At 40.9% G+C, this 23,658-nt stretch overlaps 1 protein-coding gene across 1 annotated transcript in view; it reads left to right on the top strand.

The window, feature by feature from the left end:
* TGFBRAP1 (transforming growth factor beta receptor associated protein 1) overlaps positions 1-18,781 on the top strand; it is a gene marked incomplete at both ends in the record, with an annotated part of 29,101 nt that extends 10,320 nt beyond the window's left edge. Inside the window, 8 exons of the mRNA XM_084270533.1 lie at positions 4,882-4,964; positions 10,149-10,490; positions 12,050-12,107; positions 13,438-13,581; positions 14,605-14,748; positions 16,110-16,269; positions 16,946-17,379; positions 18,593-18,781. Of these exons, the coding sequence (XP_084126659.1) occupies positions 4,882-4,964; positions 10,149-10,490; positions 12,050-12,107; positions 13,438-13,581; positions 14,605-14,748; positions 16,110-16,269; positions 16,946-17,379; positions 18,593-18,781 (1,554 nt within the window). The remainder of the gene's footprint in view (positions 1-4,881; positions 4,965-10,148; positions 10,491-12,049; positions 12,108-13,437; positions 13,582-14,604; positions 14,749-16,109; positions 16,270-16,945; positions 17,380-18,592) is intronic.
* Positions 18,782-23,658: the final 4,877 nt, after the last annotated feature.

Genomic DNA, 23,658 nt, shown 5'->3' with positions numbered 1-23,658 from the left:
AATACACTTTGGAGCATTTTGTTGCCATTAAAATATTTTCTGTTTATTACTTTTTGTTTGTTTAGGAAGCCATAAAGTTTGGGACATGAGTATAAAAATTACAGCATTGCAGTGATCCAACATAGTTCAGTCTTTTAGGATACTTTATTATTTAAAAAAAATTATAATTCCTTCTCATTTAAATTTTGGTCAAGGCCCTTGAAAAACAGTCAGTAAGTAAAATAAAACTTCTGTCAGCTTTCATTTTGAGTCTCAACTCTTCCATTGAGTGACCAGCTGGGAGGCTGCTGGAAGTAATAAAGCTTGTCCAGAGAAGTGTTTACATGGTTTTGATAAGGGACAGCTATCTGGAGGTACTTGAAGCTGAAAGGTATTTAAGCAAATACAGGGTTCAGTTTCCAGCATGTTTTGTTTTGCTTTGCATCTTCACGTCCAACTTTTCCTATTGCAGCCTGTTTAAAGCAGCAAACCAAAATCCAGTGAGGACAGGATGCATAATCAGTGTCTTCTATGTATGAAGACCTCTAATTCTTGGTTTGTTTCTTTGCAGTTTGTGTAGATTTAGTGTGGGAGGTGTTTTGCCACAGGATGGACTGCAATTCATTATCTAAAATAGGTGATTAAGGATCTTATTCCTCCTAACTTTTCTTGCATTTAGGATTTTTCTGTCTTTAGGATAAGTTACTTTCTGTTTGCACATCATCTGTGCATAGAACTTTTGTCTTCCTAAAATTATTGTTTCCATGAATATGGTACGTTCTTTCTAACTTCCCATGCTTCTAAGGGTGTTCAGTTAATTTGAGTCAGTGCTACTGATGAAAACCAGAAAACATTACCTGCAAGCAAAATAGCTTGTTCTATTTCTGGGCTGTATTTGCAAACTGATATTAACCAGCTTAAATTGATGGAGTCTTCCACTGACTCATATTAAAATGTCTCAACTTGGCTTAGTTGTTAAGATGTTAGTCCAATTTTTCAGAGCTTATCTGTCGTTGGAAATGTAGCATATTGAGCTTGCTTTTTATGTGCCTCTGATACTTAATGCTGTCATTACAGGTTTGTTGTAAGTACATCAGGCTTTCTTTTACTCGTCTCACATAATACAAATCTGATGAATTTCAGCCAAATTACATGCCTTACATATGTCTTTTTCAACACTTCTTTGGCATGTTTTAACTGATCACATTGTCACTCCTTTTTAGCTTCTAAGAGAGGTCTTCAGATAGTAGATACTAGATCCTAGGTATCTTCAAATCTATCTTCAGATACCTGTTTTGCAAGCATTGCTGATTCCTGAGTAGCTGATGCTTTCAAGGCCTTATTCTGGTTTATATCCAAGCAGGGGCAGAATGAGTAGATTTGGCATTAAGGCATTCAGTCCAGCCACTGTAATTTACTCATACAGAGGAGTGGTGGTAATTGTCTGCTACATGTAGTACAGTGCCCTGTTTTCCATGTGCAGCTTGCAACGGCTGTTGTTGTCTTGTATGACTTGAGCTCAGCCGTGGGCTTGTAGGACAGTTCTTTAAGATGTGGGGTTTTCCCTTACAGTTCAGTACTGCAGTGTCATTGCATGCACACGCTGGTGCATGCTCTCTCTTGCTATCAGCAGTATTATATCAGCATAAATACAACGTGCTGGTAAAGCAGAATGATAGTGGGATTGAAACAAAGTACTGTACACTCAGTGTTATTTTTACAGTCAGTGTTTAGTTACTGGGAAGGAGCAGGTCATGCATCAGTAGCTTTAACCTGTTATTTAACCCATAGTCCCTGAAGACTGTAGATTCATCTCTTCTATATTTGATGAAAACTCCTTTGTCTTTGAGAGTAAAAAATGACTGCTAGGTAAAAAGTGCTAAGTGAAGGTGTTGCAGGGAGGTGTCTTTGCTGCATATCATTTTTGTTAGATGAATACAAAGGACTTTCTACCATGCTACCATGAAATGACTGAATACTACTTATTAATTTTTCAGGACAGCTGAAGTTTGCAGAAATCATGGTTGATGGTAGTGAAGACCTTGGTTAGATTGACACACAGCTTGCATAGGTATCTCTCTTTTTTCTTTTTTTTTTGTTTTTTCATTCTTATTTCTTTTTAGTTCAAAAAAGACATACTAACTACACCCAAACCTGACCAAAAGCCAAAGTCACTCTCTGGAAAATATTTTTTGCTATCTAGTTGGTAATTCTGACTATTTTAGAAAGGATTTTTCTGGCAGTTGAGAGAATTAAGGTTTCACTATTGCTATCACAGCTTCAAGTGTCATCTTTCTATTTTCTAGTACTTCTTCAGATACAAATTAATACTTTTTTTTTTCACATTTTTCTAGCTAGTTCTTTTGATGTGAAATCAGTCCAAAATATAGAATTTGCCTAACCTGCTTCCAAGTCCTATGGTAGTTCTTCAAAATGATGGGGGGGAGAAGTAACAGGCTGAATTTTGACTGGGTGTAACTTGGGCTTCGTTTTTGAAAGCTGCTGTTCTGGTCTTCTGGTGAATGGGTCTGGAAGTACTAAAGTTGTGTTTTCCATCAAAAGTTGACTGTATGTGGTTGGCACGTAGGTCTAGCCTGTTTTTAATCATAGCCACAGACTGGTTTGGGTTGGAAGGGACCTTAAAGCTCACCTAGTTCTGACCCTCTGCCATGGGCAGGGACACCCTCCACTAGCCCAGGCTGCCCAAAGCCCCATCCAACCTGGCCTTGAACACTGCCAGGGAGGGGGCAAAACCCTGTGGGAAAGAGAGAATTTTATTATCTAGTTTATATTGGCTAAAAATCAAGCTGAATATTTCCTACCCCGTTGCTGCATCTTTAAAATCTGGGAAAGTGTCTGTCTGTAAACATTCTACAGCTTCTTTGTTGTGTAGCTTTCAGGGACAAGTGAAGAAATGCTAACATTTAAAGTGAATAATACCACTTAATCGGTTCAAGTTTAAAACTGATTGCTTGGGTCTATGCAGCTTCTTGTTGAAAACGTTGCAGTACAGACTAAGCTGTACAATTAAAGCAGTATTTTCAGTGTCTTAGATCAATTCAAACTTGATTCCAATATCCTAATTCACTAATTACATATATGTTAGTGGTCACTCTATTGCAAAGTCTTCAAAATAACTCCCCTAATATTTTGAGTCTAGTTTCTCTAGCAAGGTGAGGAGTGTGTGTACCTCAACCCTTCCTGGAGAATCTGAGACCAGATTTTAAAGTTTTTCTGGTGCCACAAGATACGAGATCAGCATCCTTAAGAACGTGACCAGGCATGTATTCATCACTTCAGAGTACCATTTATTGGTGTCATAATGCAGTCATAAATCGAATGTATTTTTGACATTTTGTGAATTAATCACCTGAGGGAGCCTTACTTTTTTACTGTATAATTCCATTTTAGCTTTAGCTAACTGTATTTTGAATTAGTATATTTGGATGTAAAGGATAGGCATGTTAATTAATATAATGATGTCATGAAATATTGTCCATTTATATTGTTACTTTTGTCTGAAAAGGTGTGCCAGACAGCATTTCCCTCTGGTTCCCTTTTTCCCCCCACACTCTGGAAGCGAGAAAAGTCCCACAGCATTACAAATCAATAGGTTTTAATGGCCTGCTAATGATCAAGATTAATTATTTCCTTAAAATAATCCATTAGTAAAGTGTGCGTGGACTAAATGGACTTAAACTAAGCTTTTTTCTTGGTAAATCCAGAGTCTTTAATTAGGGTAAAAAAACCCCCACCAATTAAAATATCAGTTTACCCTATTTGAGGCCTGACATTCTTTAGCAATTCCTGCCTGGAATGTGTTACTGAGTGTATTGCAGTTTCTCTTGAGTATTTTCAGTGGAAACAGGAATCTTTTTATTAACAGCAGCATCCGTGTACATTGTAACAAATTAAAAAGCTGTATGTTCATGAGAAGGTTGAAGGGGGTGAAAACTGAGGGGGTGTGGATGTAGCTAGATGTGTTTGCAAAGTATCAGCGGTGTCACAAACAGCAGGTGCTCTGCAGAGCACAGTTTAGGCTCCTTGCTTTTAGTCATTCTTTCTTGCTGCTGGAAATACTCCGGACACAAAGAGTGTCATTTCTTCTGGTGGTAACTAATTAACCATTTAGATTAAATAAATATCTTGTATTTAATGTCATTTTGTGTTCTTCTAGTGAATTTTTTCATGAACTTTCTGTGCAGGCATGATCTTAACAGTAGGACTTACTAAAACGTAGTTTTTTCATGTGGTTTACTTGTGCTTTGCTCTTTAACCATATTTTCATGTACATTGCATAATGTACTGCATATTGGATAAACTGGGTTGCTTTGGAAGTGCCTTTTAAAAAACAATCAAAACCTGTCAAAGTCGGAAATGTTGTGATCACCTGGGGATGAGACTATGCCAATCAGCACCAGGGCTGCTCCAGAAGTGAGGTGGGATGGGAAGTTGGCTGTATGGGACCCTTGAGTTTGAAGTGGGGTTTTTTTGTGCCTGCTGAAGTACAGGGAACTTCAGAGGTGACTGTTGCACATTGGCAAGTACATGAGCAAAAACTCGAGGCAAGTCAGACCGATGTCAGATAAGACATTGTTTGTATAAGAAACAATGGTATTTGCTCTTTGTACTCACTAAAAGCAAAGTCAACTCCTGGACAGTGCTGTGTTCACACAGCTTTGCATAAGAAACTAAGCCTGAGCAGCAGATTCAGTATATTCAGGCATACAGAATTGAAAATGTAGAGGATCGAGGCTTTGTTTTGTGTGTGACTTGACAGGTCTGTTTGAAGATCACATGTTTGGTGGTTTTGGCAGGTAGTTATTGCAGTAGTGACTAGCACTATATAAATAAATCCTTATAAATATAATAAATCTGTTTTTCCCCCCTTCTCTTTCATAGGTAATGTACAAACGACTCCTGCAGCAGGCAGGTTTTATACAGTTTGCACAGCTTCAGTTCCTTGAAGCAAAAGAACTCTTCAGGTAATTGTGTGACAAGATATTTATTAATTTATCTTCTTTAAATAAAGACTTAGTGTTCTTGGCTTTAAAAACTTCATTGCTTTAATGTGTTTTCATGCAGATTTGAGTTCATAAAATGGGTTTGTTGGGAGTAAAAATACAGTAATGTTGAAACAGCTTTATAGCCAAGGAGTTAATGCAACTGGCTTTTTTTGTATGCTAACAGACAGTAGCATTAAGGCTAGAATCTTGCCAGCTGATTTGTATGTGTGGAAATGTATTTATTTATTTTTACTTTATGCCCCTGAAGGTCAGATAACAAAAAGTCATGATTTAAATATTAACACAATTGCACCATATTTTTTTGAGGACACTGATACTGAATTTAACAGTTGTTCTGCAAGGCCTTTTACAGAAAAGACATTATTTGTTCTTGGTGTCTGTACTAACCTTGCCAGTGTAACTGTTTCAGCAGTCACATGTTTACAGATTGGACTTGGTACTCCACTTGCATTAAAAGAAGGCTGCTCTTTATCTTTCTTTGATAATTTCTGCTTGCCTTACCTCATTATGTGATGAGGTGCTGTCCACTATCATCCACCAGTGTAATGCATGCTGACCACATAAAATAACTCTCCTCTTTGTCTTCTGAAATTGACTCTAAATCAATTTAAAGTCTGTGGAGTAGGATTAAGGTTAAAGAATTTGCTGTATATTGTAGGTGTGCACAGTGTAGGAAAAAAAAGATGTCCTTGGATTTATGAAAATGTATCAAGGAAAGTAAAGCTTTGGGGAATGTTACTACTCATGAAGGACTTCTCCACTTTGCCTCCTACTCACCAGATTAATGAGAGACACTGGGCTTGAATAGACAGCATTATTCATAAAGTCTGAAGGGGGACAAAGCAGTTTTCTATGTTTTGTGGGTGTATATGTGTTGTGGTTTAACCCAGCAGGTACCTAAAAAAGCCCACACAGCTGTTTGCTCACTCCCCACCTCAGTGGGATGGGGGAGAGAATTGAAAAGGAAAGAAGAAAAACCAAAAAGGAAACCACCAAAAAAGCCCCAGGAAAAACTTGTGGTTTGAGGTAAAGATGGTTTAATAGGACAGAACAGGAAGAAGATGATGATAATAATGATAAAAGAATATACAAGTGATGCATGGCACAATTTCTCACCAGCCAAACCTGATGCTCAGCCAGTTCCTGAGCTGCCCCACCACCCAACCTATCCCCATTATGCCACATGGTATGGGATATCCCTCTGGCCAGTCTGGGTCACCTGTCCTGGCTGTGTCCTCTCCCTGGGTGTGTTTAAAAAAAGGGTAGATGAGGTACTTAGGGATATGGTTTAGCTTAGGACAGGAGCGGTTGGACTTCATGATCTTGATGGTCTTTTCTGACCTTGTGATTCAGTGATTCTTGGACTGAAGGTCTCTTCTTGCGTCAATAATCCTTCTTGGATAACATGCCAAGATAAAGTTATGCTTAACTTCTTAGTTCCTAAATACCGAAACTTTTAAGAGGAATAACTTCCCAGCTAAGTTCCTTTTGATTTGATGATGCTTCTGAATACTGAAGAAGGCTGACAAAGAGGAGGTGGTAGCTTTATTGAAAGTCAAGTAGCTCTGCAAAGAGAGGAGAACTTTTTTTAGCTGGATGCATTAACTTTAGGCTGAGTGGGGCTGCTGTGCTCTGACAAATTCTGTTAAAGGCAGTAGCAGATTTGTGATTGTGTTAATAGTTGTGATTGATAGATTATTGCTGTCTCACATCCCTCCCCTTGGAGGCTCACATGCAGCTAGACCAAGCAGTGATGTTTAGCAGGTGGCTTGCTGAATTCTAGATGTCTTGCACAGTGAAACCATTTCTCTCTGGTGTGTTTGGTTATGTCTCTTTCACTGGCTGGGCGTGGCTGAGCCTTGGCACACAAAGCACTGGGACTCTTCTGAACTTTGTGACACTTTTTTTTTTTTAACAAATCAAAATGTTGAGTCTTTTTATGTTATGGTCCCAGCTGAGAGAGGCTATAGAAACACTTAAAGCTAAAACCTCTCCTACACTGGAAAGGTTAAAAAATTGCTGGTATTTATACCTGGTGACATAAGAAGTAGGACACAGTGTGAGATTTGCATCTTAAGTGAGATGCAAGAATATAAACTTCTTACAACTAGTGGAATCTAGGTAAAAACAGTTAAAGTGTGTAGACTGCTTTGATATCTGTTATGTGTAAATTTTAATGGTCTGAATTTAGACCTAAGTTTCATGGAAACTTGTAGATTTCTTGTGTTGCAGTATTTGTGTATATGAAGCCCCAACAGATCTAATGCCAAATTAGCTGAAGGGAAGTTGACTCTTAAGCCAAACTGTCCACGTACAGAGCTTGTTTTCCACTTTTGTAGTAAGTTGCTAGCTATGTTTTCCTAGAGATGCTAGAAGCTGAAGACTCAAATATGTTTTCAAAGGGAGATGAGGTGTCTCTTAGCAGCTCCTAAACTGTTTCTTCCTGATGTGGTGGAAAGAGCTGAAGCCAAAAGGCCTCCACAGATCCCAGGAGCCATAAACCTTGAGCGTTCGTGTGGGCAGGGTCACTGTTTGGTATTTTTCTGAAGAGATTTGTTCTAGATGATACTCTGCTTTTGAGGAGGCTGCTTGGTTGCTGATTACAGTTGTGGGGGGAGCAAAACTGTACAACATGAGGTTGAGTCAGACCTGCTGAGAGAACTGCTGGTGACTCACAGCCCAGGGTTTGAGTTAGCCTGGGTTGGAAGCTGGTTTTGATTCTTTTTTTGTAAACAGATGGTCATTAAGGCCAGAGTCCGTGAAGTTCAGTGATGCTGTTGCTGACTACTTCCTTATCTAGGAAAACCTGGATGCAGAAGCTGCTGTAGAAGCTGGAAAATATTTTGAAGCTTATTAGAAGTGTCACGGAGCATTTTTAACTCCATCTGTCTCTCTGTGGTTATAGCCTCCACCTCAGCTTAGGCCATCTCCAAATACTTGACAGTGTACTTAGCAAGGGAACAAGCATTTATACTTTAATTTCTGTGGATTTATCAAGACTTCTTGCTTCTGCATTAATTTTGAGTAGACTGTTGATGTTCAAGTTATGTGCTAGGCTTTTCTAAAACATACCAATGAAGAAATTTGGAGAGGGGGAAAAAAACTCTTTCTTTAAACAGGGTTAATGTTTTTAGTCTAGTACGTCTCACATAATATATTTTATCTGGTGGTCCTCAGGTCTATGAACTTTCATGAGCAGTCAGCAAAGCCAGAGCTGCAGTTAGATTACTGTAACAAGTTCATACTGAGAGCCCACATACTGTGAACCATTGGGTCACAACATTGACAGAACCTGCTGCCTCTCAGAGGAAAAGAAGTTGTCATCTACTTGTGAGGTCCTTCATAATGTAGGTCAAAATTTCAAAACCAAATACCAGGTCTGAAAGGGTGGATTAAAAGGAAGTTTCAGTTGCAGAAGTCTGCAAACTAGAAATGAACACTTTACTCTTGTTTAGAGGCTGGCCTTTTATAGTGTAAAGGTGGGTTTTAGGCAGTTGGAGCTCTGTACAAATCAGAAAAAATTGTTTTAAAACCTTCTTAAGGAACAGCTTCCCATGGTCAGGTTTTTACCTGTTGTGGTCCTTTATTGTTCATGTTGTTCCCATGCTCTGCAGTCGCTATGTTCTGGAACAGGATACTTGATGCTTTCAAATATGCTGTTGCTGCAGTCTCCCAGGATTTCATTCTTCTGCTGGAGATTGTGTGGCCAAAGGACAGTATTTACTGTTTCAAACATGTTTTTCAAAGGTCTAAAGATGTTGCCTCCTACTACTTCATATTTCCTGGATAGTTTTTCAAGTGTGTCTCTGGCAAGGAGTAGAGAGCTAGGGTATGCCCCACTGCTTGATTTACTTGACAACAGTAGGGTAAAGACAGGACTGCTTGTGAGGATGTTTCACCCTTTACTGCCTACAGAAATCTGCTGCATCATCTACTTCCATGATTATAACTTATTTCTTTTTGGAATACATTCCAATCAGGTTTGTGAAGGGGAAGCCCTCTTAGAGGCTGCTGATCATGAAATAGATCTATTTTGTTGTAAATAAACCTGTAAATCAGGTTTCTTCTGGAGAACCTGTTTGGTTTTTTTTTTTCTTTTTCAGCAACAGTATGATCTGCATTCCAGGAATTCACATCTTTAAAGTTTAATTCTGAATAATGAATTTGACAGTGAAATTAAATAAGAATCTTGATTTCTAGTTGTTCTTCTTACACAAGGCCTGGGAGGAGACATTCTGCCTGGGAGGAGACATTCTACCTGTGAAACCTGGGGAGTTATTTGCTGAGTGGGGGGGAAAAAAGACTTCTTTTGTCACACCATGCACTTTACAAATGCTTGAGGAATTTCTTCAGTCTAGGCTGAAAGAAAAATGTTTTATGTAACATATCTATGTTGCCTTATCCAGGAGCAGGTTGTATAGATGCTTTTCACAGGCAAAGTGGAAAAGCCACCTTGTAGTATTTGCCACAGATGTAAACCCAAGACATATGCCTAGAGAATGGACTGCTACTTATTGGTTAGATGGGTGTATAATCAGTATCCACAGTTTGTTTTCAGAACCTCCTTTAAAACTGAGCTGAAGGAGGAATCCAGTGCATGTCAGCAGTGGGTAAAATGTTTTCATCATTCAAACATGTTCCAGTTTTGTACAGGAGGCTTGTGTTTTCTATGCAATTTGACTTGCAGAGCCTCTGTATCCTGACTGAAAGGGTGCACTCTCTCCATATTTATTTCTCTTTGCCTCCATCATAAGGCTACCTCCTCTAATGTATGGATGAAGTCTAGGACAGTCCTAAGAACTGCACTAAGGCTACTCAGCTGACTTTTGTATGTGCCACAGAACAGCTGTGGGATGTCAAAAGCAAAAAGCTGACCAGTCTCTGATTTTTCAGAGCTCTCAGTGCCTGGAGGAGGAGAAAGAATGACAATGAACTTTGGATAGAAAGAGCAAAGTAATTTTCCAAACGTGTCCTGAATATATTTTCTCCAGTTTGGAAAGCAGTAGCTCTGAGAAACTGACACCTGCTAGGTGCCTGACCCCAAGCACACGTGCACACACATTCCCAGTATGTCATTTTTTTGTGCCTATGTATACTTTTTCTTTCTTTTTTGCTTCATCTAGTTTGACACTGTAATTGCAGAAGCGGCCAGCTTGATGTCCGGGAGCTGATCTCTCTCTACCCCTTCCTGTTGCCTACTTCCTCTTCATTTATACGGTCTCACCCCCCACTCCACGAGTACGCCGACCTAAACCAGCTGACCCAGGGGGACCAGGAGAAGATGGCAAAATGCAAACGGTTCCTCATGAGTTACTTGAACGAAGTCCGCAGCACCGAGGTTGCAAATGGCTACAAGGAAGACATTGACACAGCTCTACTCAAGCTGTATGCAGAGTCAAACCATGAAAGCCTGCTGGATCTGCTAGTCTCAGAGAACTTCTGTCTTCTAACAGATAGTGCTGCCTGGCTGGAAAAACACAAAAAGTGAGTGTATTTTATTTTTTTTATTATTATTGCACTTTTGAAACCAGAGGGAAAATTGTCTTAAATGTTACCAGCTTCTAGAGCAATGTGTTCAAATCCTTGTGGTTTCTGTGCCTTCAGGTCAAAAAGACAACTTGGCCTGACTTGTCAGCATTTAAAAATGTTGGCAAAAAGGTATTAATTGACAGTCTGAGGTAAAGGAAATATATTCTGTCTTGTGCTGGAGCATGTCCAGAGGAGGGTGATGAAGCTGGTGGGGGGTCTGGAGTGTAAGTCCTGTGAGGAATGGGGAGCTGGGGCTTTTTAGTCTTGAGAAAAGGAAGCTGAGGGGGAGACGGTATCACTCTCTAAAACTACCCGCAAGGCAGTTGCAGAGAGGTCAGGGCTGGTCTCTTCTCTCAGGTGACAAGAGATAGAATGGGAGGAAATGGCTTAAAATCACACCAGGGGAGATGCAAGTTAGATATCAGGAAGAATTTCTTTACTGAGGGGGTAGTCAGGCATTGGAACAGGCTGCCAAGGGCATGATCTAGAGGTGGACTAGTCAGAATTAGGCTGTGGTTGGGCTTGATGATCTAAAGGGTTTCTTCCAACCCAGGTGATTCTGTGATTTTATGCTGGTAAAATGAGGGTTCTCCCTGAAAAATTTGTGTCCAACAAAAATTGATATGAATTTGGAAAAAAACCCCAGAAAGATTGAAGTGTTTGCCCTTGTGTTCAACGTGAGTTGAATGCACACATGGACAGAATAAAAACAATAAAAAGGAGGTTGCTTAAGATGACTGGAAATGACTTTAAATTGGAAATTCCAGCAGGTGGAGGATTGGCTGTAAGTCATTAAGTAGGAGACACCAGATAGTAAATACGTGAAATAAACTGCAGTCATAGGTGGTGTCTCTCTTTCTTTAAATTGTGTGGTGAGGTAGTAGCAACTAGAGTGGTGACAGTCTCACCACTAACGTGGTTAGATTTAGGGTAGCTTAATTTTGGGGGGTGTTTTGTTTAAATCATCTTGGTAAGTATGGTTTGCATGGCAAACTTTTGCAAATGTGACTGGTAGAATATTGTTCCATGAGAACAGCTGTCACAGAACTTTACCTTTATCCTTATTACTGTAGACCAGAAAACCTCCATCGTGTCACTGTGGGAAGCCTTTCCTTGCCTGACTTGATTTCATGCTGCAGGAAAGAAAAAATTTCTGACAGTAAAACAGAGTTTTGAGTAAAAGCATTGTAAAAATTGTATTTAATGACACCTGATTAACTATTGGAGGGATACTTATTGTTTGAAACTGTGTCTTAAGTACTTTGTTTGACTTCAAGCTAGCAACTAGAAACTGCCTTAGAAACATGAGAGATACACATTTTTAGGGCAGAACCTTTTTCACTTGATTCTGAAAAAGACCCTTCAGACGCTTGTCCAAGTGTAGACATGGCTATGTACATGTCACCTAAAAGTCCTGCTGTGAGTAATTATTTGCTATTCTGTGCGAATCAAACCATAATGAAATATTTAGGAAAGATCTAGCAATTTTAATATTATCTTCTCTTTCTGTACAGGTATTTTGCCCTTGGTCTCCTCTATCACTACAATGGTCAGGATGCTGCAGCACTTCAGGTTAGAATAAAGCTTTTAGTGTCATCTGTAAACCACTTCAAAGTGCCAGCTTACCCCTGAGAGAAAAATCTGAGGTGCTAATTTATGTGTTTGAAAAGTAGTGGTGTGTATATAGAAGAGAAAGTTATGCCAAGATTTCCTTGAGTAGCTTGATACGCTAGACCTGAAAAACTTGAAGACCATACTGAGGATGACTGCTATTCAGATGTTGGTATGCTATTTTTGAGTAAAACTCAGCACACCAGAATATAATGTTTGTACTCAGAAGATGGACAGAAGCAGTGAAATAGAGTTATCACTTAATCCCTTGGTCCCTTTCTTTGAGGGACTTCAAGGCCATACCCTGTGCTGATTAGTCTCTATACACACAGCAAAGCAGCGTTGTAATCTCATGACCGACATTGACAGTGCCTGGGAGTTTATTTCCTTAGGGTATGATGGACAGTGAACTCAGTCTGCAAGAGCTTTGGGTTTTAGCTGGGTTAGTAATCCCTTCGGGGTCTCCCCTTCTGATGTCACTAAGACCAGCAGTGGTCTGTAGACTGGAGAATGAATACTTTCATTATTCCTGTCTGCAAAGCTTCATCTAAAAATATTACACTTCTGATCAATAAATAGCATGTGTGCCTCAGACCATACCTAATACCTCATGTAATCTGCCTCACTGTGGGGCTTTTTGAGGATGTTAACCACATAACACCGTGGAATGCATTCGGGTCAGCTGTGTAAATAGTAATTTCCTGGGCAGAAAACCAGTAAGGACACAAAAAAAAAAAAAACCCACCACCAGGATTGTGCCATTGTCATGTGCAAGGTATTTTTGTTTCCAGGAACAAGTTTTGTTGCCAAATTGGTCTGTAATTAATAATAATTCATATTTTTTTAAATCTCACTTAAAATTATTCAGTCAAAACAAAAGAAGAGCAGAAATTTCTTCTGAACTGCTTTTAATAATTTGTTTTTGATCTTGGACATGCAGGATATCTAAAAATTATACCATGAATTGGAGAAAAAGGCTTTTGATAAAAGGTTTCTTTGTGGTTAGTGTACTTCCTCCTGAAGTATTTGGCCAGTTGTGCTCAGAATGTAAGAATCTTCATAATACAGGGCTCTGAATTAGTTTGAAGCTGCAAGAAGAGCATGTGATGGAGAGAAGGCATGGTTTTAGTGACCAGTGAGGCCCCTTGCCATTGGTGTTCCTAGGAGCTCTTCCTAACTCCAAGAGTACCAACAGCTAATACAAAGTGTTGTAGTAGCTCATGTAAATTTTACGTTGGAAGAGCTGGTACATGTTTGAAACACTTTAATCCTTGTGGGTTTCTTGTTGCAGTTATGGGTGAAAATTGTTGATGGAGACATTCAAGACTCTACACGTTCAGACCTCTATGAATACATAGTCGACTTCCTCACCTTCTGCTCAGACCAAGATCTCGTGTGGAAATACTCTGAATGGGTTTTACAGAAGAATGAAGAGGTTTGTGATGCACTTGCCATAAGCATGGAGTGTATTTCCCTGCTGTGGTGGTTGGGTGGTCACTAACATGGTTCCATCTTGGTAGATAATTTGGAACACTTTTGCTGGAGGTTTCAAAGCTTGCTTTCTACAGAAGAAAACTTCCAGGTTCCTCGATTCTTCTAAGTCCCTCTCCTAACAAGTGCTAGTGATAATTGCTGCTTTTTCTTCTGAAAACAAAGTTCAGATCACTCTATACAATGAAAGATACAACATGCCTACTGGTTGTCCTCATATTAAGCAGGATAATTTTAATATCTTAAAAAAACAACCCCACCACCTAACATGTTAACTGTTGTCACTGTTTCTGTTGTAAAAGGATTCCAGGGACAGGGTGACACCTCTTCACTCTAGGATGTAGAATAAATGGCTTTCATTCAAGACAAAACCTCATTGCTACAGGAATTAACATAATCCACCAAAATTTTTTAAAAAATAATTGTATGAAGTGCGTTAGCAAGGTGTGCTGTTAAATGGGATGCTGAATGCTGAATCAGGCAGTCTGTGCTGTTGGAACTTGTCACTGCCTAATGTGTATTAATGTAAAGCTTATTTATTACATGTGATGACAGAGTCCCAAAGCTTTTGCTTTGCTCATCATAGAAGTCTCTTCAGTGTGGTGATGATACACACAGTGATAAGACTGCAAATGTTCTGGTCTCAAACTTTCTTGCTGCAAAGGGCTGAAGTCACCTGTTCTGCTGTTACACAGATTTGCTTGGTGCTTTTTTATGGCTGCTGGAGGTTGTGCCCAGCATAAAGCTTATAGGCTGGGCAATGTATAGAGAGTAGATTGAGGTAGTGGAGATAGGAGTGAGGTAGGTCACGGTAGGCACTGAGTAGTGTACCCTTGGTGGTGTTGAGCAGAGCTGTGTGTTATCTTCCCAAATAATGTATTAATCTGACACTGCTATTAAGTATATAAAATAAAAAGGTAATAAAATGGTTGCCACTGAGTTCCTAAATGCAATTAACTCTTTCTAGGTCGGCGTACAGATTTTCACTAAAAGGCCTTTGGAAGAACAAGAGAAAAACATTAATCCAGATGATATCATTGGCTTCCTTAACAAATACCCCAAAGCACGTGTTAAATATCTGGAACATCTAGTATTGGACAGAAAAATAGAGGTGAGTCCTGCAAGAATACTGGAAGGGCAAAGAGAAAGGATTCGGAATGCAGACTATAATGAGCAACTCTGGGGAAAAAGCCAAAGCCTAGAATAAATAAGCATAATTTGAAGGCTTTCAGTTGTACTCAGAGTAGGGAAGGGATGGTTTTAAGATTGAAGTAGAAGATGAGCCAATATCTACGTTATTTTTAAGTTTTAAACTCTAATGATGGCAATATGGTTACTCACCTCCCCCTCAGCCTTGTTGGGTTGGGGTTTTCTGACATCTGAGTATTGCATGCTTTTCTGTTTCACCAGTGAGGCTCAAACCTACGTCTGGTAAGGTCACAGAAAAGATGGTCAAGCAACCACTGATCTTATGGCTCTGTAGCAGCACTATACTAAAATTGCTAATTCAGTGCTTTACAAGTAGGTGTGTTTTATTCTGCCCTTCTGGAGAGGTTTGAGCAATCAATGATAGAAATTAAACCAGGCATCTCTCACTGCAGAATTCCAAACCACTCTGAGTGTCAGCTACTCAGAAAAACACGTTCACAAGCCATAAATGACACTGTGTTCTGCCCCTGGGTTTCCAAGCACAATACAGAAACAGCCAGGCATTACCATGCTTGGGCATGAGACAACATAAACACAGGAAAACTTACTTTAACCTGCAAAGAAATGAACACTGGAAGAACTCAGCAGATCTGCTGACTGGTTTGTTGGTTGACATTCTTCAAATACACATGCTAGATCAGTGGTTGACTTCTGTCACTGTTACAAATACATCAGGGTGTGTGACACCACGATGGGTGAATGAATGGTCTAGATTCTGATCTAATCAATGCTTGTCTGAAAATATCTTGAGATAAACATTGTAGAATATTTGTAACGAAAATAATTCATAGCTCATTCTATTCTGCCTGCTAGTAAAAGCTGTGTTTATAAATTTATTTTCTCTTTGTGAAGTGTTATATTGTTGTAAATGCTTCAGTGATAGCCTTTCAAACAGACAAATCATCAACTTGCTTTGATGAATATTGGGTCATGATACTGCAAAAAAACCACTTTGCCTTCAGAGTGCCTGTCTACCTCTGGTAGCTTCCTCAGGTATTATTGTGGGAATAGAAGAGGTCAAGAATAGGATGTTTCATACATAATATGTATTTAAATATAATGAAAGAGACTCCCTTACAGGTACAGTGTGTCTTGTAAAGCAGGTCATAATGAGTTACCTACCTGCATGAATAAAGAAAACTTTGTGATTAGTTTGAACTATAATCACATAGAAATGTGGTTTGTAAATGCTCATTGCTGCTGTTGGTGGGGAGAAGAGGTTGTGTTTGTAAACTGAGCTAACATTGTCCTCTTCACCTGTAGAAAGAAAAGTACCACACTCACCTGGCTGTCTTGTACTTGGAGGCCATAGTGCAGCTGAAATCCACAACCACAGATAATTCTACAGAAGCAACTGAACTGCTGTTGAAATTACGCAGTCTTCTTCAGAAATCTGATCTTTACAGAATTCACTTCATTTTGGGTAAGGTGCATGTTGTCTGTCATAAATGCTATTCATCAGTTCCAGCAGGAAACAGAGTCCTTGTAAGGATAGAAGACTAAAAGATTTGAGGTGTCTAGGTGTATTTGGTTGATAGCATCTGTGTTTCTAACAGACACAGGTTGATTCAGAAAGTGTCTCTGTTAGCACTGTCTCTGACTTCCCATAGCTCATGAGGTACAATGGTGTGTTTGCTGCTGCACCAAAGGCAAAATACTGTAACTAGTGCAAAACACATGTATGCAAAACTTTCCTTAATTTATAGTCAGTTTCTTTTTGGTGATGAGCCTGTAACTTGTGACAGTCTTTTGCAAATGGTCATGCTAAACAAAACTATGAGCATCTTTTTGAGTGAAAATGCAGCATTCATCTTACTGTTGGTATAAGGTGAGAAACAGTTGAGCTTCCCCCGCCCTTGTCCAGTGCTTATAATGGTTATTTTTTTAATGTGCCTGCTAATGGATGAAAGGGAAATGACAAATGACTTGTTACTGTACTGAAAGATGTGAAATGCTTGTTTGTTTTGGGTTGGTTTTGTTTCAATTCAGTGGATGTGGAAATAAGGAGAGCTGAGTAGCAACTACAATAACTTAGGAGTGTTTAATATAGTGGTCTTCGCCTCCACGGAGCTACTATTGCCTTGTTTCTCACTGAACAGACAAAATCCAGGGCACAGACCTTCACATGGAAAGTGCGATTTTATATGGGAAGCTAGAGGAGCACGAGAAGGCTTTGCACATCCTTGTCCACGAGCTGAAGGACTTTGGTGCTGCTGAGGAGTACTGTGTGTGGAACTCTGAGAACAGAGACGCGCAGTACAGGCGGAGGCTCTTCCACATGCTGCTGTCGGTGTATCTGCATCCCGGCGCGTCGGACTGTGCGCTCCTCATGGCTGCCGTGGATCTCCTGAACAGCCACGCGCCGGAATTTGATGCAGCCCTAGTTCTGCAGCTGGTGCCTGACAGCTGGTCAGTGCAGCTCCTCTCCCCGTTCCTGGCTGGAGCAGTCAGGCAAAGCGTTCACACAAAAAGAATGACTCAGGCTGCTCTGGGGTTAGCACAGGCTGAAAACCTAATCTACAAATATGAGAAGGTAGGTGGGTGGTTTTGGTTTGTTTCTTTTTAAGTAGGGGCACTTTGAAGCTTTACAATTAAGCTTTTATATATATAACAAACATACTATATATATATATATACCCATCAGAAATAGTTGGAAGAGTTAGGACAAAGATGTGTCTTCCTATCCTTGGCAGTTTTACTTGCTGTGTTCATAGAATCACAGAAGGGTAGGGGGTTGGAAGGGACCTCATCGTGGAGATCATCTAGTCCAACTCCCCTGCCAGAGCAGGATCACTTATAGCAGGCTGCACAGGACAGCATCCAGGCAGGTTTTGAATGTCTCCAGAGAAGGAGACTCCACAGCCTCTCTGGGCAGCCTGTGCCAGGGCTCTGCCACCCTCACAGTGGAAAAAGTTCATCTGGAACCTTCTGTGCTCCAGCTTGCACCCATCGCTCCTTGTCCTGTTGTTGGACTTCACTGAGAAGAGACTGGGTGTTTGGTTTTTTGCCATGACAGCTAGCTTTAAACTTCATTTTATGCCTTCCCTGTAAAACAAAAGAGAAGGTGGGACCTTCCTTGAAATAGGAAGGACTTTGGTGAACTTATGGGCTGAATGCAAGTGAGTCTGGGATTTACAGATTAACAAAGTTCTTGCAGAAACATTAACAAATGTGAGTTAGTATTTTTTCATTAGACATGTCAGAATTTGCAAAAAAAAGTTTACCCAGCACTTAGTATTAATTGCACCTTGTTACAGCTTTTGTTAGTGGTAAGTTCACTTGTGAAGCTTTCTTCTCTTCCTAGCTAGAGCTGTGTTGCTTTAAAGCTTCCAGGAGATTCTTAAATCTGTTTAGTTCACACACCAGTATATCCAGCAGAATCTGTCTGGAATAAAAATGCGTCACTACTCAGCTGTGACCTTGTTTAGGAAGCTGCGTTGGGTTTTCAGTTGCACTGAATATGTGTGTGGTGGTTTTTTATTAAATGAAAAACTTTAAAAGAAATATTTTTAAAGAACTACATAAGAGGAAGCATGAAAACTAACAATACAAATGTGGAAATTGAATTCAAGTCAAGGTTTGTTGTGTTGTGGTTGGGGTTTTTTTTTAATGCTGTTTCTTTCCTGCCACTTCTGTTATTGGCCAGGTTTGTTCATGTGACACAGTTGAAATTACAGGCCTTGGGATTTCCATTTCTTTCTTGCTAGATTCATGTTTGGATTTTTTTTCCCCCTTCTCTCCTTTAGGTTAAACAAAAAGGAACCCCAATTCTTCTTTCGGACAAAAAGGTCTGTCAGGTGTGCCAAAATCCTTTCTGCGAGCCCGTGTTTGTCAGATACCCCAATGGGGGGATGGTCCACACACACTGTGCTGCAAACAGACATCCGAATTCCAGCCTCACTCATCACTCTTCAGGCTCCAGCAATCAGACTTGAAATACAAGTCCCACAGGTTCCCCTGACTTGTACCCCATTGAAGGTGGGCTGGAAAAAAGTACCAAGTGCAGCTACTTTAAGTATAAATCCAGATGAACAGCTGGTCTTTTGGGGGTAAATGGGCAGACTTCCAGTACATATGAAATATCTCCACTTACCTTTTTGATCTCTAACGAATGTAGATAGAAAATTCACTACCAGAAATGGAGAGGTGCAACCACAGGCTCTGGTGTATATAGCAACGGACAGGTGAGGAGCAGCGAGCCTTTCCTGCCCTGTCAGGGTGAATGTTACAGAGACAAGGCAAACAGTTACTTTAAGAAAACGTCATTTTGCACTGAATGGGGTGTTGATAAATTTGTAGAGGTGAAGATGGTATCTGCTGGAGTTGGAATTCTTGCAACACTGTGTGACAAGACTGGCATCCTGCAGCTTACTGTCCGGAGGAAAAGCGCGCGTCGGTTATCATGTCTGCTGCAGCATGTCCTCTTTTGGGCTGGATTCTCTTCCCCAGGATCACATTATGAACTTGGTTTTTGCTCTACAAATTGTTGGCTTTTGAAGCACTTTTTAGTATTTCCCCCTTCCCCCCCTCCACCCCTCCTCTGCTGTGTAGAATTTAAATGTAAGCACTGGTCTGTTAGGTTTCTACTCCTACAGTTCCTGTAGTCACCTGAGTGGAAACTGATAGCCTGGGTCCCACAGCTCTCCTTGGAAGAAATAAACATGGAAGTCAGATTGGTCATACTGTAGTCCCTTTCATATGGGGGAAGAGAACTGTAATACTGATTTATTTATTAATATGCAAATATACTGTACATACAGTTGAATAAATTGATCTTCTATCATTCTAGAGTTTCTTTGGGGGACAAAGAAGCTGACACAGAAGTGTACAGGCTATGTGCTAAATGTTTGCTCTAACATAACTTAGGCAGATTGGATCACCACAAGAATAGGCTTTGGTACTTGTGGGTGACTTTGTGCAATCAGAATCATGGAAATAAGGTGTAATTGGGAAGAAAGCTCTGGAGGTGCACTACAGGGGTACCTGATTTGTTAGATTCTGCAAATCATTCTGTAAACCTAGGTGTTTCTCAAACAACAGCAACCCTTCACTGACCTGCCCTGATCCCCATTGGCATTGCTATTTAACCATCTTAAAGTAATTGGCTTAAAAGAAACAGCTTCCCCCAAGAGAGGTTGAAAAATTAAGTCTTTAAATAAAAGTTAAGCATTTCTTTTAATTCTGTAGAGCTGTAAAAAATACCTGCCTTCCTGGCTGGCATGCAGTTGTGTTAGTGTGGCTGCTTACCATTCCAAATCAAAGTGCTGCAAGTCTCCAAAGTGGGATATCTGCACAGCATCTTCTTGGTGTGGGCTTGGCAGGGGTCTCCGTGTGCAGAAAGGGTCTCCTCATAAGCATAGCGTTGCCTCCAGGAAGGGCAACTGGGGGGAAGAGGTGGGGAAAAAATTCCATTTCTACATTTTAGAAGCAAATGCCTTTTGGATCTTTCTCTCATGAGTTTGAAATTATAAGAGTATAGCTGTTGCCTTGGGTTTTAAAAAAAATAAAATCCAAGTAAGGATCTTACTAGTAGTGCTTTCTGCTAGGGTGTGGAAGCTGTGTTGAGGGGAAGGTACCTTCAAAAAAGACAAATATGAGCATCAGTGATTATTCTGTGCTGCACTAGGGGAGCAGATTCTTCTGTATCTTGTACTCATGGTTTCAGACAGCATAGGTATGACTGGCACTGATCTGATCTCTGCATTTCCTCACACACAAGTTACATGTTCGTGTCCTCATATGGGGTTTTTCCCCTCTTAAGTTAGAGATGGAAATTACTAATGAGAAAAAAAATTGCCCAGAATCTGCTCAAACTAGGATAATGGCTCTATATTTATGAAAGAGCGTCTCAGATTTTTATTTCTGTGATTTAAAGGCATAAGTTACACATTGATGCTAGTGCAAGACCAGTGCTCTTAAAGTGTGGGGAATATAAGCAATTGGCTGTTGTTGCACAGAGCACATCACATGTACCTAGGAACTGACTTCATCCTCTGGTGGCTTGGGCACACGTGGGTTTCCACATTGCCAAGAGAACTCTTTGCTCCCTCCATCTTTAAAAGCTTTCCAACTTTGTTACCTGATTATATCATTCTTAATTGATGTGGGGATTAATCTTGAGAGTTCTAGGGGGTGTCCTGAGCACATCTGGTTTTATTCAATAAAATGTCACTTTAGGGTTTCACATGGATGATGTAATAATGACTGACATGTCGTAGCCTAACCCCAGCTGGTAACCAAGTACCACACAGCTGCCTTCAGGGGGATGGGGAGGAGAATCACCAAAAAAAGAGGCCTGGGCTGAGGTAAAGACATCCCCTTAAAGGGCAACGGCAAGAATGGGAATGTAAATAGCCCAAGTGATGCACAGGTGCCCTTGGTCACCACATAAACCCCCTCGTTATTCAGGGCTGAATTCCAAGCAGCAATCCCACCTCCCCACCAGCTTCCCCACTTATATCTGGAGCATGATGCTGTATGTTAGGGAACACCCCTCTGGCCAGCCTGGCCCAGCTGTCCTGGCTGTGCTCTCCCAGCTCCTTGTGCAGCTGGCCCAGTGTGGGAAGTTGGAAATTCTTGACTTGATATAGAAACAACAACTACCCATCAGCGTGTTATCAACAGTGTTCTCATCCTAAATCCCAAACACAGCACTGTATTGGCTGCTAGGAAGAAAATTAACTCTATTCCAGCCAAAACCAGGACATAGTATCAGCTGTGGAAAGGAGGTGGTGGGAGGGATGGAGGCTGCCTATGTTTTCTGAGACCTTTACAACCTGTTCAAACACAGAAGCATTATCCTGGCTCTGCTGAACCTTTCTAGCGACGTCTGTTCTTTGCAGGACTCCTATCCTGAATGACATTTAAAATTAAGTTTATTTCATACAGCTTTATCAGCTTCTTGGTTTGTGGCTGTTCCCAGTTTGCTGCAGTCTCTGCTCAGCACAGCTCTGAGGTGGTTTATTACCATCCTGCTGTTTATAATAAGCAGCAGCTAATACATTTGCTTTGTGATCTCTCTTCCTCTCGCCTACATTTACTAATTAATTTTTTCCCTTGCTGTACAACACTTTGGGGCTCATGCCTTGCGAACACACTGATAATTAAATGTGCTGCTACTTGGAAAGGGAAGAGGGAGAAAAGAAGTTAATTACTCTGTAATGCCTGATTGCAAAAACAGGAGTTCCCCTGCAGTAAATGTGGGCAGGTGGAAATCTGTGGGGTCAGTGCTCTCTGACCTGGTGGTTGTGTCGGTGAACATGTACAGCAGTATGTGGAATGTACAAATGTATAAATATGTTGATTTTTAATAAATAAAATTCTTTTAATTACGTTTCTGCCGTTCTTTTGCATTCTTTAGTGGTGAATAGCAGGTTCATCTGGGTGACTGACAAGAGGGGGTGAGGTGAAAAGGCTGAATTAAGCAAGTCCAGGGTGGTAACAGAGATAAACGGATCTTAAAAACTAGAGGGGTTTACTTTGGGGAAGAAGCTTTCCTTTGTTTTTACCCCTTCCTTGATTCAATCTGGGGTTTTACAGACTTGGGCAAAAACAGCAACCGTCCTTACAGGTTTGAAAGATCTTTTCCCAAAGCATTCCCTTCCATGCTGAAAGCCAGCAGTTACGTGGGCGGGGGGGTCTCCCAGTGATGGGTGCGTGGGCATTCTGGAGCAATGGCAACAGAAGTACTAAAATGTTTTGAGGGGAAGACCTCAAAATGGTACTGCTGTTGCCCTGGGAGAGTAGGTTGGTGCTGATAGACTCTACACCAGGGAGCCAGTGTTCCTTATCTTCCTCCTCACTGCTCAGGAGTAACGCCCCTGGCTCAGAGAAAGCTTCAGGGCCAGGCAGCCAGGTGTCCCCTTCTTCCCACTTCCAACAGATGTGGCACGATGGGACCTGCTGGTGAGGAAACCCCAGGGAAGGGAGAGCCAGTAAGGAGGCTGTGGTGAGCCAAGGAAGCCAGCATCACCTCCAAGGGGGGGCAGCAAGGGAGGAATCCAAAGGACAAGTAGAAGAGGAATCTTTGCTTAGGACACACAGTCTCCAGCCCCACTCTGCACATGCTTGTGTCTTTACTCCCTCCATCCTCCCTGCCCGCAGTACAGGGCAACTCCTGTACATACTGGGGATGCTGTCTAGAAAATGCAGGAGAGTGGTGGCCTTTGGGTAATGAGAACTGGGAAAACTGGATGGAATTGCTCTCAGCCCTGAACCGTCACAGGATGGTTGTCCTGGCAAGATATAAAATGGGCAGAGCTCACTGAAACCGTGGTGTAACCTCAGTATGGAAGAAACCATCACCTCTATAGTCAACTGCTCCTGAGCTAAAAATAACTTTGTTCTTTGCACGGACTGTTTAATCACCAGGACTTGCTGCTCGTTTCCAGTTTGTGCAAACAATATTTCCACCTGTCGCTGCATTTTTTAGCCAAAAGTAACTTTATATGAAGTAGTAGCATCCTAAAGACTGCCAAACAGTAGCCACCTGCAGTTTGGCAACTTGGGTTTCTGAGGGCGTATCCCTGGGGCTTTGAGGACCGTGCCCCTGTAAGTCAAAACAAAACCTCCATCCTACTGCTCTCCTCCTTGCTGTCCCCTCTTCCCTTTGGCTCATCCTGCCAAAGAGACTTAGGCTGCGCTCCCAATGGCAGCGATTCTCTTCTCACCCCAACCTCCCTGTGCCAGCTGCTGGAAACAACCATATATGTACCTGTATGTCTATGTACCTACATCTGCCTGGCATCTAACACCAGGCATTTCTCCTCACAAGCCCAGCAGCACCATCTCAGCAATATGTCACAGGTTTTGC

This window comes from Gallinula chloropus, assembly GCF_964237585.1.
Source record: "Gallinula chloropus genome assembly, chromosome: 1".
Lineage (NCBI taxonomy): Eukaryota > Metazoa > Chordata > Aves > Gruiformes > Rallidae > Gallinula > Gallinula chloropus.
Note: the sequence above shows the minus strand (reverse complement) of the source record. Positions and strands in the feature narration are given on the sequence as shown.